Source organism: Urocampus carinirostris, chromosome 2 (genome assembly GCF_059441175.1).
Source record: "Urocampus carinirostris isolate Australia breed hairy pipefish chromosome 2, RoL_Ucar_1.0, whole genome shotgun sequence".
Lineage (NCBI taxonomy): Eukaryota > Metazoa > Chordata > Actinopteri > Syngnathiformes > Syngnathidae > Urocampus > Urocampus carinirostris.
In genome coordinates, this window is record NC_142350.1 from 4,208,154 (window position 1) to 4,223,382 (window position 15,229).

General features: G+C 41.5%; 1 protein-coding gene and 1 pseudogene across 4 annotated transcripts in view; both read right to left on the reverse strand.

Annotated features, from left to right (window-relative positions):
* Window positions 1–15,229, reverse strand: part of rbms3 (RNA binding motif, single stranded interacting protein) — a 243,788-nt gene that overhangs the window by 170,359 nt on the left and 58,200 nt on the right. For 3 of the 4 annotated variants that reach the window (XM_088328441.1, XM_088328443.1, XM_088328445.1), the window contains exon 2: window positions 10,142–10,299. In XM_088328441.1, the coding sequence (XP_088184567.1) occupies window positions 10,142–10,299 (158 nt within the window). The remainder of the gene's footprint in view (window positions 1–10,141; window positions 10,300–15,229) is intronic. The other variant, XM_088328442.1, reaches the window with a different exon arrangement.
* On the reverse strand, window positions 3,895–4,193 carry LOC148370708 (U2 spliceosomal RNA; annotated as a pseudogene).

Genomic DNA, 15,229 nt, shown 5'->3' on the forward strand with positions numbered 1-15,229 from the left:
TTTAATTGTAATTCATTGGTCCCTTTAGGAAAATGTACTTTCACCACGTCTTCCGTCGTGAAAACAACAAGCATTACATTACAAAAACAGCAGAATGAATGTCTAAAAAAACTGACACAATCTCATTTCATAGAACACAGCTCATGGATCTGTTAATTTGTTACCCCATTTTTGGTTCTTTTTGACCCAAGTTTTCTTTTGTGTAGCATGTTTTGGAAGACTATCTCTGTATAACATCACAGTGTGGGCAGAACCTCAACCCCCAAGCACATTAGGACAATTGCTATATCCATTTCATTTTATTTTGCTATTATCGCTCCCCCTTTTGCAATCGGTCTCCAGGACACAACTGCAGGAAACTGATTCATGTCGCAACAATGTGACGAATAGGAACACACGTGCACAAACACGAGCGGTGCATCCCAACCCATATTTCACCAGCGGGGGATAATTGTGCCATTTCTCAACCAGTGGCGGGGACTCTATTTACTGCACGCTGCGGTGGCGTCTCTCAACTGATGAGCTGGGAGAGAGAAAACTAGCATTTCCGACATGTTGTGCATAAGCATACATGCAGACAATTGCTGAATTGTCCCTCTACAGTAGATAAACAGGCCGTGGTGGTAAAAGGCATTTGTACTCGCTACAGTAAAAAAAACACGCAGACCTGGACAGAAAAAGTCATACAGTTGCCAAATAGCAAAGAACGTGGCAAGATTACTATTCTTGTGGCAAACAGTGAAAAAAAACTTCGTTATTGCCTATGTATCTCAAAGAATCATCAACTCAGCCTTGATGTCATTTAGGCGATATTCATCCTGGATTGCAACTTTTAATCATGTTGTAAACAATGCAAAATGCATTATAAACAATGTCAATTAAGACTATTGTAATCCTGTTCTAATCTAATTTGGGGAGAGAACAGCAGATGGATTTGAGACTAGGTAACACCAGGTCTCACTGGCAGCAAATATTTGAATACAATGTGTATAAATACATTTATTGTATTTTCCAGATTATAGTGCACGCTGGACTATAAGGCGCACCCTCTGAAATACCCCTTTGTGATTTTTTTTTCATCGTGGAGCCTAACCCTCAAAAAAAAATATATATACACAGATTTATAGATAGATTTATAGATAGATTTATAGATAGATAGATAGATAGATAGATAGATAGATAGATAGATAGATAGATAGATAGATAGATAGATAGATAGACAGATAGACAGACAGATAGATACGATCTACCAGAGTAGATCGGACCAAAGATGCAGATTGAAAGAACACCGTAACAATCCAGCACATAGATCCTAGCTGGATCAGCGTACATGTATATACACAACCAAGAAGCTGGGCTAGTAGACAGGAACATCTGCAACCAGTACGGTATAGACGTAACCAAATCTCAGAAAGTTGCTGGGAGGAACAGGGCTGACATCCTGTGGGCCTTCACCTTCCAGACTGACAAAAAGCTCCTGGCTAACCAATCAGACATGGTAGTGGTGGACGAAGAGCAGAAGAAGGTGGTGACAATAGATGTGGCAATCCCAGCTGACACCATTATAAGGATAAAGGAAGATGAGAAACTGGAGTACTTCTCCAGGGTTGAAAGATCACCCGGAACAAATGTTGAAGGTCTTAGCCAGTGTGGTCCCCTTGGTAGTGTGGACACAAGGAGCAATTGCTGCAAAACTGGAAGAGTGGTTCCAACAAATCCAATGAATGACATCTGAAGCCTCAGTCGAGAAGAGCGTAGTCTAAGGTACTGCGCAGAACCCTTATACCTCCCAGGCCCGAGGACCCGAAACTGAAGATGACACAGATACCACCCTACCAAGATTGAGATATTTTTAAATATATATTATGTTATATAAAATTACAGGCGTGGCTATATTTTATGCCCACCATACACCAGCCAAAGTATGACACGGTATTTCAAATGCCAGCTTATTCCGTCTCGCCTTGCTGACTTTTAAGAGCGAAGCCATCAATTCAGTCTGAAAGGGCCTGACAAGAACGTGGCCGCCAGATGAGAAGCCGAGTGGAAGTAGGCGGCGGCCTCCTGCCAATAATGGAGAAGTACGGGGAAGAGCACCACAACCCTGCCGGCGACTATGCAACCGGAGGGAGCTTTGATGTGACGGAGACGCTGCCCGCCGAGCCCGACGCTGCGACGGCCTTGTCCGGGCTAATCCTATTTCAATCACTCTCACGGCCTCTTATCTCCGACCAGGCCAGTCCTCCCCGCCTCATCTATCTTATCTTATCTCCCGCTAGGACTTGTCTCCGTCTCTTGCCTATTATCGCTGCGAAATCCAGCAAGGATCCTTCCTTGGTGCTTTTCTTCCTTGCACTCCAAGATGGTGCAAACAACCTGCCAGCTGGAATGTTTCGGAGGGCTCAGAGTGCAAGGGCAGGGCTGGAAGTAAAGTTTGACGGGGCAAAAGAGAGGCAGCTGGACACGACAGCACAAAGACGAAGAAGGCGAGATGTCGGACACCTGGCAGAAGGCAGAGCAGCTGTCGGCCTCGGCACATCACACAGCCTTGCAATGGTTATTCATCCTCAAACGCAACCCGGCGGGAGATCGGCACACCAGATTTTTGTCTTTCTGGGCAAAATTAGTCAGCGTGCCGCAGCAAGGTCACTGCCAACACACAAAAAGGAATACTCTCAGAAAAATGTCCTTAAAATTGTATAGGTAGAGTAAACCCAGAGGATACTACATGTGGGGTTGGCAAAGTGAAATAGTAGGAAGTCGAAACCTATGCTAATTAGTTGCAAAACCCAGTAACCAATGCAAAATTATAAATTTATATACATGTATAAGAAAAAAAACAACTTTTTTTAACCTGGTCTAGTGGAGTAGCGGGTGGATGCGAAAGGGGGTATGCAGATGGCAAATTTTAAAACTAGGGTTGTGAAAGACTTTTTTGCTCACAGTTGCCTCTTCATTTTAGTAAGACGAAACCAAGACTCAAGTGGGGAATTGGTCAGCGTCGATTGATAAACAATTATTTATCAAACTTAACAGTATACTGTTCAGTCCGAATCATTTTAAATAATCCTCGATTGATTGGAGCCATGCAATTTATTTATTTAATTTGCGTGCCATCTCAGCCTATCTTGGTGAGCTTAATTTTCTTTAGTTATTATGTTTTTGCTTCTCCAAGCATCACTGCAAGCCTTAGACCCATAGCCGAACACAGTACAAAACATACAATACTGTATGGCAGACGCATAAAGAGATTCTGAGCTGAATGAAGAAAGAAATTGTGGGAGGTAATTCAGTCACTAGCATATCTGCATTTTCATGAAGCAGTATCCTGGGGGTCTACTGTACTCTTCTTTTTCATTTGTTAAATGTGCCGAATTGTTTTGTAAACGCACAGCCAAGAGCGAGAAGAAGGTGCCGATTGTGACATGCTGAGCAGAAGCAGCTGCTCTCCTTGAACGTGTCATATGTTTTCCTCTCTCATTTCACTCTCCCACACATAACACTTGTTCTTTGTCACTTCCCAGCTTCTCTCTCACCTTCCATCATCCATTTGCTTTTCGTATGATGGTTATCTCTCTATTTATCTGCACCAAGTCGAAATGCTGAGGCTTCATTCCAAGGTTTGATTGTAGACTTGGGGCTTGCTGCAAAGTAGATTTGGCTTAGAGCTGATGTTTGAAATCTATTCCCATAGCTTTATCAGTGGCTTACACATACTCTGATTGGGTAAAGTGTGGGGGTTTTTTAAGGGTTATTGATCTATCTTCGTTATTCATTATCCATTTTCCGTTATCGGTCAGTTCATAATACGCTACAAAGCCTAGGAGCCGGGACACTTACTCTCAGCCAAAAGGCCAAGCTAAGGTCCTAGCCCTAAAGCCTTGCTGCGATCATTGCGAATGCACCGTTCCCGGAGGTACTGCAATACCGGGCCGATGCGTGGAGTGGACAGAGCAAGCTCATATTCCATCTCCAAAATGCAAAAATCAAAGAGGCCAAGCTAAGGATATTCACAATTGACTCGGGGGTACTGTAGTCAAAGACCTTCAGCTGACGGGGTTTTTGGGGTTTTTAAGGGTTATTGATCTATCTTCGTTATTCATTATCCATTATCCGTTATCGGTCAGTTCATAATACGCTACAAAGCCTGGGAACCGGGACACTTACTCTCAGCCAAAAGGCCAAGCTAAGGTCCTAGCCCTAAAGCCTTGCTGCGATCATTGCGAATACACCGTTCCCGGAGGTACTGCAATACCGGGCCGATGCGTGGAGTGGACAGAGCAAGACGTACGCAACTAAAATATCGAATGCAGAAGCAAAGCAATCTTAAAGCCCTGATACAATGAGTGGTTTATGTGCACAGGAGACCCCTAAGATTCGGAGTAAGCATCTTAAAATGTTTTGACTTTGTGGTCTGGAAGGAGATGTTCTCGTGCCGAAAAACGTGGAACATTCGAACTTTGTGGTGCATATGATGAGTTGTCTCTAAGATGCCTTTCTACTGTTCGTTGACATCATATAAATTGCTGGTCTGCTATTGGTTTGTGTCAAGGCATTATGAAAAAGCAGATATGCTATTGGCCGAGTTACCTAGCATAATGCTTTTCTTTTCAGTCAGTACATAGAGGCTTAAATAGTCAGCTATGGCTTCTGATAGACTCTCATTTTGCTCTCGGTCTGAAAAAAAAGCCACTGACTCATTAACTTGTGGCGCATACATTTTGCTGCACTAATTGCAGTGTTAACATCGCATAGCACTGCTTCTGCTCACTGCTATCAACAACAGCAGCTTGCACACCTGACTGTGCTTGAATCATCGCCAGTGTCTTCAGTCAGGCATCCCTTGACACTGTACTCCTTAAATTCATTCTATACAGAGCAGCCAAAATAAATAAAACACTGGACCATGTGTATAGCAGTGCACAGAGAGAAATCAACACAGCTCAGAAAAATAATTGGTTGCTCTCTGCCCAGTCTGAAGGACATTGCTGGCTTATAGTAGCGCAGAAGAGCCATCAACATTATAAAAGACTCTTCCCACTCCGGCCAACACCTCTTTGACCAGTTGCCCTCTGATAGGCACTACAGGTCCCTCAAACAAGGACTACCTGGCTCGGAGGCCATCAGCAACCTAAACAAGTTTGCAAAACTATGAAAATAAAACATATTTTGCCTATGTAAAGAATAATTCGTATGATGGTTAATAATAATTCGCACTACTTCCGATTGCACTTGTGTTACAATGTACTATTTTTTATAGCACTATTACAACATAGGCCAGTCTCCAATGAACTACCTTGTTAATATTTTTGCCAACGTATCCTGACATTTTTGTTACTTATATTTCTTTTTTAAGCCATTATTTAATGTTTATCCTGGAGTGTTATGTCTTATCTCATTGAAAACAATGTTCACTATTTTGTTATCAATAACAATAAGGACGATTCAATATGCAACATAAATATGAAGCCTCCTCCCCCCGCCCACCTGGATTCATCCAACCACCTGTCTTCCTCTGACCCTCCACTTCCAAAAGAAAACAGAGCCTATGACAAGAACAATTGGTTGCCATCACCGCAAAACACCATAAGGAATGTTTAGCTTTGTGGCACTTTTCCCTTCTGATTGACAAACACGCCCACATACATTTAATTGACACGGATCCGCCGTTAGAACCTTCATTCTTTCCCGACCTCTTCGTTTCCCATCCATGTGCATTTTTTATCGAAGCGCCCCCAAGGTTGCCCAAGGTGCCAGAAACAAATTAGCCATGCAGTGTTCCAGTGGAAGGCGGATTGTGCATTGGACGAAAGGTCAGAATCTGGAGTCTGCGGTAGCCTGTTTCGAGCCCCTCCAACAGCCTGCACATCCAGACTACCTGTTTCACCGCGTGAAGCATTAATGCTGAATAAAAATGGCATTGAGTACATTAAAGACTTTCTATGACATGAGCTGGCTAAGCTGTTTTTCCTTATCAGTATCATGGCCTCAAACACTTGCACCTAAGAAAAAACCCTGCCACTATCTAACCGGTCACTGCCAGAGTGACAGCAGAGCACGTCGCTTGTAAAATGCCGGGGAAATCTCAAGTGTGCCCGGACCCCCTTGGTAGCAGGCTGTCATTTTTCACTGCCACAATCTCAGCACATTTTGACAAACGTCTTAAAGTTTACACGTCCTCCTCACTAGAAAAGGCCTTTCAGCGTCAAAATTATGTATCAAAACCAGGGCACATCATTGAAGTATGCGCTGTTTTCTTACGGAGGTCTTCATATTTTCCCCGCAGCCGTCACGCAGACCAAAATCGTGATGGATGATTTCCTTTAGGCAGCCCAAAAACGAAATTCAAATGTTGCAGAAATCGTGATTCAATTTTTTGTGCAAATTTGTTAAACTTTGTCAACCATGTGGTCAAATATGTCTCTGACATTTATCCAGGATCCATATATTTCAATTTGTTTTTCCCCTTAATTTTCCCGGGCTGGGTTTTAGCCCCTTACATTTTCAAGCTGTATTTTATGATTTATTTTTTTCAATTTTGAACTGGGTTCTTTGTTTCACTTGAGTGGATGTGTTTTAGATCTTTCTATGATATATTGGTCCACAAACAGGCCAAAAGAATGGATGGCGGCTTTGTTGGCTGTGGAGCCGAAGAACAAGAGACCCTCCTCGTTTCCAGACGAGGTAAAGAACAAGAGCTCCTGTGAGAAAAATTTCTTGGCCCAAACCAAAACAGGTTGAGGCACAGGGCCAAACCAAAGCTTAACATTGATTTTGTCCAAACCAACAATTCTTTCTGCCAAAATGGACAACTGCGCCAGAGGAACCCAAAACCCGATAGGGTGAAGCCGACTTTACAAGCCATTAAAGCCGCCAATGATTAAAGGGACTGGTTTTTTTCATGTTTGCGGTCTTGCTTGTGGAATTTAAACATGGTTTCAATCAGATAGCTGGCTTGCATTAACACAGACGGCGGGCACGTTTGACATTCTCTACCCCAACATACTCAATAGGCGTTTCCCACACATCTGCCTGCTTCTCCATACTTTCAGACACAGTGACACACTGTAGCACAAATAACCTTTCCTCTTTGTGTTGGCAGACAGCAAATTGATGAAGTATGCTAAGTAAAGGGCTGACCCTGGGACCACCTGTTGTAAGAACCCTTCATGCTCAACGACAACAGGTTTCTCCTAATGACTCTCCAAGGTCCACTGTTGACACATGCTGCCTGGTAATCAAAGAGGCCCCATGTGCATTCCGGTGCAAAACAAACTGACAGACACCGGACGGGTAGGAAAAGGTGTTTTGTGCCGGTTTCAAAGACTAGGACCGAACTAACACCAGAAGATGTTTCTATAATAAGACGCTGGAGATGCTGATTTGACTTGAATCTGCCTGTCAGACAAATTTTGGCTTTAATTTTGACTTTTTCATTATTGGTTTTTGAAGCTTTTGCATTTTGTTGTCTAATAGCAGACAGTGTATCTTAGAGAGGTAATTTGTCATACACAACAATGTTTTGGGGCATGCAAAATAATTTGTTGGTATTGTATAGTAAGCAAAATGCCATATAATGGGCGGAAAAAAAATTATCTTCATTCTTCACCGTAATATGAAGATGTCAGGGTCACTGTATCACGGGGTTCCATTGGACACTATTTATAGCACACACATTAGCAAACTAGAATAGTCTTTACATCAAAAAAAACATTCCAGTTTCTATTACAGGATGTAATTAAGCTCTCAGAATGCCAATTTGATAAAATTTAAATACAATTACCAACCGACACAATTGCAAAAGGTCACGCACTGTACAGAAGGACGTACAAAATGTCACTTTCAAGCCCGTGCTCACCCAATTACAATGCATTCGTGGAGAATCTGAGAGCCCCACAAAAGGTGCTCTTACCGTTCTGCAAAACGTTCTCCATAAAGTGCAAAGGCCTGGCCGCGCAAAGCTGAGAAAAGCCTAATAAATCCGAGATTGGACCACCTCCCCCGGGGAATCCCAGACCAAGACCTCATCAAGCTCAAACACACAGTCGAAGCGCTATGAAATTCTCTCTATCAAATAGCCATAAAAGTGAACACACATACACAATAACATTCTTCAGCTCCATTAGGCTTGTTGAAAATTGTGAAAAAGGTCAAGATCATTAATGGCCGGCGGACACACGCCAATTTTGAAACCACGCTCTGGTTGAGGAATTATTTCTTTGATTTATTGACAGTAAGGCTCTGGTTCATTGAAATGTGTTGTCCGGTACATTTGGTCATTCTCCCTGTAACCAACTTAAATGTTTAGCAATATCTTTCATGGGGACCCGTACAAGTGAGGCCCAAAAGGGTTAGAAAACCAAACTCAACACATACACTTAAACCTATTAAAAAACCTAAAGGTTTGCAAGCTTACTTGGGCCTTAAAAGTCCCTTGGAACAATTTCTGGAGATGACAGTCCATCAGTACTGACGGAAAATCTGACTATTGGTCTGAGGAAGCAAGACAAGATGATCTTTTAGGGACATTTGGGAAGTTTTTAATGTTTTTAACTGGGATAGGCAGGATTCAAAACACATTACTCCAGCTACCCATGAACTAGGTTTCTTTATGCCGCTAAATGGCAATTTTAACTTTGCAATCCCCACTTTAGAATGGATTAATCTCGCGTTCTGGGGCTCTTTTGTTTTATCATTTGAATTTCTGAGGAGCTGATAACGCAAATCATCTTTGAAATTTTGAAATTGTGAGCGACTGTACTTCCTGCGGAGGATGAGGAGAGCCCACCTGCCCCCACCCACCCTCATCACATTCTACAGGGGGACCATAGAGAGCATCCTGACCAGCTGTATCTCTGTGTGGTGTGGAGGCTGCAGTGCCCCGGACTAGGGTGGTGTGAGGAGGGTGATGAGGACAGCAGAGAAAATCATTGGGACTTCTTTCCCCTCCATTCAGGACATTGGCCAGAAGCGCTGCCTATCCCGAGCCAAGATCATCATTAGGGACCCCTCTCACCCCCATCATGGACTGTTCACTCTGCTAGCCTCTGGGAAGAGGTACTGCAGTGTGCGGTGCAGGACCACCAGGTTCTGCAATAGTTTTGTCCCCCTAGCCATTAGACTGTTAAATGGTCAATCACACACATAGTAAGTCTACACTGCTGCTAATCTGTACATCTGTTTGTCTGTTTTTTTTTTTTTTTTGCTCTACTAGGAGTTCTTTATACCTAGCCACTCCTTTGCACATCTGTTCTCCTCTGCACTATGGCACTACAGTGTTATTGTTACTGTACAGTGACTTGTTTATCTGACTGCCCATTTTGCACATCTGGTTAGCTGCTACTCTTGCACTCTTTGCACTATTGTATAATACTATAAATGGCCATAATTATTTAGTATATTATTAGTACTTCAATACTCCAACTCAATACAAAATTTTATTTATATCTGTACATTCAAGGAAACTGTGCGGGTCAGATGTATCGACATTTCGTTCTGTATACACGTGTACTAGAATGACAATAAAGTATATCTGAATCTGAATCTGACTTTGCTCCAATCACAAGAAGATGTCATGGTGTAAATGCCGTTGAACTCTGCATTTTTGTGGATATGGCTTAATTTCAGGCCACTTTGGCAATTGAAGCTCGTCTGATCTTTCTAATAATGTAGCATTAAAAATTAAACACAGCTGATAATGAAAAACATTACGTACCAGGCCCCAAAAGAAGATAAATTCCAATTGATTATGAACTCTGAGCGTCAAATTTTAATTACGCGTCTTCTAGCAAATTGTGAATCATATTTCTATCAAATGATGCCAGACTCTCTGCATAAGCTGCACCTATATTAAGTAGTAATGCAAGTTAATTTAAGCGCTCTCCCTCTCTCCCGCAGGAAAATAATAAATGTGAGATTATGGAAGCAGCTCTGGGTTTTACACAGTGCATTCCTAAAGATCTGCAAATGTCAAAGCCACGTGTGTCGAATCAAGTATTCAGAAGCAAAGGTTAGAGTCAAATTGATTGCATTTCTTTCGACAAAAAGTGCAATTCTTGTTGTGGGCAGACATTTTTATATGTATATATTGCAGAGATGAGATATGTGGTAATATAGGAGCATAAACGTGGGCTGGACTCACGGTTGACAGAGTTTGATGAGGTCATGGTCGGTGGTCCCAGGAGGCAGGCCTCGGATGTACAGGTTTGTCTTACTCAACTGCTCCGCCGCTCCCTGGCTGCAGTTGTTGGTGCTGGGGCTGGGCGGAGCCATGGGATGAGGTGGTGGAGCATAGGCCTGCTGGGAAAAAAGGTGAGGTCTATGTTAATGTATTGGAAAATAAATTTGGATTATGGGGCTGACGATTTCAACAAAGGAACTAGAATATTGTATATAGTTATACCTCGGTACTCGAATGACTATGTACTCAAACAAATCTGTTCTCCGCAAAAATTGGAGTAATTTTTGTTGCGGTATTGGTAAAAAAATTCGGAACTTGCGTAAGTTGAGGGGCCATATTGGATACTCTTGCCCGGTCGTATATTCAAGTCATGTTTATTTGTGTAGCCCTTAATCACAAAAAGTCTCAAAGGGCTAAACAGACCACAGATTACTGCAAACCACAGACTATTACACCATCCCCTGATCTAAAACCTACATGAGGGCAAATAATACACAGATATTGTCAACATAAAATACAGGTTATTCATATGCTATAGAATAGAAGTGTGTTTTAAGCTTAAATTCAAACATTTCCAGTGAGGTTGCAGATTGAATCTCCGGGGGAAGAGCATTCCACAGCACCGGGGCCCGAATTGAGAACGCTCTCGAACCTGGGAATCTCTTCTTGGCTCTTGAGATCACTAGTAGACCAACATTTTCGGAGCAAAGGCTCCTGACCAAAACATAGGGGGAAATTAAATCTGAAAGATATGAGGGAGAAAGTCCATGCATGATTTTGTATACTACCAACAGATCCTTAAAATCAAATCTTAAGCTGACAGGGAGCCAATGCAGGTTAGCTAAAATCGGGGTAATGTGATCAAACTTTCTTGTTTTAGTTAAAAGCCTCACTGCAGCATTTTGTACCAGCTGAAGGCTCTGGATTTTGGACTTCGGGAGACCGGAGAGTAGTGCATTACAGTAACCGAGACGGGAGGTAACAAACGCAAGAATTGTAATCCCCGCATCCGACTGAGACAGCATAGGGCGAATTTTAGCAATGTTGCGAAGATGGGAAAAAGCTATTCTAGTAATATTCTTAACGTGTGTTTGAAAGGACAGATTGGGGTCAAATATGACCCCCTAAATTTTTGACTGAGTCACTCTGGCTGATATTACATTTGTCAATGTTCAGAGCAGTTTTTTGAGAAAAAGTCACGGCATTTAGATGCACCAATAACTAACATTTCGGTCTTTTCAGAGTTAAGGCACAAGAAGTGGAGTGACATCCATTCTCCAAATTTCCACAATTTAGTGTGGCAGATTCCTCCTTCGGAAGATATAGTTGAGTGTCATCTGCGTAGCAATGGAAACTGATATTATACTTGCGAATAATATCACCTCATGGAAGCATGTAAATGCTGAAAAGAAGAGGGCCAAGTACTGAACCCTGCGGAACACCACAGGTAACACTAAAGGGCTCAGATGTATAGAGTCATTTGGAGAGAGCTGGCTTCACCTTGATGGTCAAGAACATGTGTTGATAATTGATTATGATTTTGTGTGTTCTTTGCTGATAATAATGGGTCCCGAGAATCTTAGTGATAAGGGAATGGAAGAGTGAGAATAGCAATCAAAGAAGGAAACTATTGAGAAATAGAAGAATGGTGTACACGTGTCTGCCATTGAATCACTGCTAAAAGGTACAGTCAATTGTTTAAAATGTTTTTATATTTTTATGTTGCTTTGTCTCTTTTTATAGCCTACACAGTTAAATAATTACCGTCGTTTAAATGCACTTCTTAGAAATATTTGGGGTGTTTTGGGATGTGTAGGAACGTATACAAATACTTTGTAAGGGAAAACATTTTTTTGGTAATCAAACAATCTGGAGGTCCAACACCAATTTCAAACGGATTAAGGTCAATGTCAATATACTTCTTAAACCTTAGTGAAGATTCAGGACAATTTCAGGATGAAACCCCAACTAGCAAAAACCAGTCCAAAAAAAAATGTTAAGACTTTAAAAACATGACATGGTTTTATCCAAAAACATCTTTCTCCGGGCCACTTAGTTTGGACCACATTCAATGGGTTATCCTAGACTGAATTTTAGATCTCTATTTTTGGACCAAATATTTTAGGAAACAGACAGGAAAATCTGTCTGGTGCTGGGTTGGAAGACTGAGCGAATTACCTCTAATTTGACCTTCTAAGTAGTTAGTTTTTGAAGACCTCGCAAACATTATAGATAAGCCAATGAGAAATAAGCCTAAGAAAAACGTATTTCTTGATATTAGCTATATTTGTTTCAAAGGTTATCTTAGGTTGTCCCTTAGGCATCACTGCAAGCCTTGGGCCGATTTTGAGTCAATACGTTTTAAAAGTACAGTATTATATCGTCTTCACGAAGCTTTATATGTTCATATATTGTCGTAAGTCTTCTCTTTGGAGGCATGTAAGCATATGCAGCATTGAAAAAAAAAAATCATCAATTTTATTTCCCCTTGTAAAATATTGAGTGCCAAAATGCAACAAACGTGCCCAACGGTGGTGTTGTGTTGTTAGCGTTGATCTACAGTAGAGGAGTGTGCTTTTCCAGCTCGTTGCTATTTATAACGTCACCGGGGGCTAGTCGAGACTTGGTGGGCATCGGCGTTAAAGATCAAAAGAGCCGTTTCCAAAAGAACAAAGAAGAAAGATGGCAAAGGGAGAGAGGAGTGTACCTGACGAAATAAGAGCTCTAGTTAACCGAGTTACCCGTTACCTTCCCTGCCGACTCCTGCATAAACTCACAGGCCATTAACTCCCGTGCCTCACCGACATGTAAGCCATGCTCGCTGAGGCGAAATAATTCGATGCGCTATTTTAAGCGCGGCATGTGGCCTCCCGGTCCTCAGACAAAGCGTGAAGAGGGAGCCGCATCCGTCAATGGACGGCCAATTAGCATGCTGAGTTAAGTGGAACTAATAGTCGGCTACTCACGATATACACACCAAAAAAAAACAGCACGGGAACCCTGCATGGTTTATATCAACCAATGGAGAGAGGGAAATGAGTGCCCCCCTCCATCATTTAACAGGCCTTATCAAGGGGAGAATATTGTGGAGGAACAAAGTCACCTTATGAGGAAACTCGGGTAATTGGACAGGGAAGGTTGAGAAACACTTTGGTTGATAATTTAAAATCATCAAAGTGGGGGCTATTGTGGAGAAACAGAGTTAAATACCGTGGAAACGGGCAATTGGGCAGGGACGCTTGAGAAAGACTTTGGTTGATGATTTGAAATCATCTGTGGCAGGAATGTCAAACTCAGTTTGGTTCTGGGCTCGAATGCAGACTTTCCTGCTCTGAGGTGGGCCAGATCAGTAAAAAATGTCATCACTAAATATTTAGCTTTTTTTCGTTACTTTGCATTATCATTCAGCCTACATTTTTTAGCCTACACTGCAGACTGAAATCAACGACGTAAGGCATATTTTCTAAGCACAACATATTTCTTCAGAAACAATGTGGGGGGGCAGTCTTTATGTTTGGCATTGAATGTCTCCGCGACCATAGTGAGGAGCAGTCGAGAACATTGATAGATGAATGGCATTGAATGTGTTAACATGTTGTTTAACAGTTGAGTAAATGCAACTTTACATCTTAACCAACTCACCACAAACATCAAAAGGATAAACAAACTAAAGAGAGAGCTGTGAAGAAAAATATTTTTGCCTCAATTGTCGTACTGCTTTGAAATAAATAAATAAATAAATACAAGTTTTAGAAGTGACACCATATCAAACTACTAGGCTGTGCCACTGAAGCTGAAAAAATAATGCTCAATATTATCTTTACATATGACCAGACTGGACGTTATCTCTTTTACACCTTTGCTGCTCTCAAGCGGCAGGAAGGAGTTATTTTTATCAAAAACATCACAACTTTTGAAAGAAATGAACTAGAGACTTGCTTTTTTTAACATACATACACAGTAATTTATGGCATGCCAGATCAAATCATCCAACAGGCCGAATCTGGTCTGCGGGCCGTATGTTTCACATGTCTGATCGAATGGTAGGAAGATTATGAAGGAACAGACTCTACGTCTGTGTATAACCTGAGCGATTGGTCGAGAATGCTTGAGAAAGACTTTGGTTGATGATTTAAAATCATCTAAGGGGGGATTATTGTGGAGAAACAGAGTCAAAATTGTGCACAATTTGCAGGACACGCCTGGAACTGAATTTTTGTCTTGAGGAACATGCGTACCTAAGAAACATTTGAACACTGGTGTTGTTGACCAGATTAGTGTTCCTGGTGTTGTCCAAATTTGGTGTTGTTGACCAGATTAGTGTTCCTGGTGTTGAAATTGTTAAAAAGATGTAATTAAGGGGTTTAATAATGAGTGCTGATTTGGACAACTTTTCGTGGTGATGGGAATTTCTTCTGTACAGTAGTTTTAGAACAACAAGAAACAAAATACATACGCAAAATTGGACCAAAGCTGCAAAGCTGAGATCAATCTATTTCCCTTTATGGTGGCCGAGTACTGATACCAGGTGGTCACGGCCACTTGAAATATAATTTAGAATAATACATATTTGGATTTAAATTCATGCCATGCTAAAGAGAATTCCTCACCCATTAAAAGATCATTTTGGTAGATAGCTTTGCTGATGAAAATTAATGAAGTCTACAAATAGAAGAAGAAAAAAACAAAAGTATGTTTTTGATTGCTTCCCAAGCTTTCTTTGTTTTGGCCCTACAAAAGAGGCAGGCCCTCTTCCTCCTCCGGCTTGCATCCTGAGCTTCAGAAATTCCTGCGTCCCACCCTATTGATTTGCTTTCATTTTTTTAAGGTCAGGAAGTGGAATCTCACACAATGAGCCCATTACTTACATTGCAAGGTTATCAAAGGTCAAATAACAAAAAAAAAAAGAATTGGGAATTTACGACAGACATTAAAAAATGCATTTTTTTCCCAGTTACTCGTTTTAGTATCAGACAATTGATTTTGTGATAAGACCTCACGTTACTTCAGGCAGCTACTAAACTGGTCCATGGGTTGAGAAAATAAGGA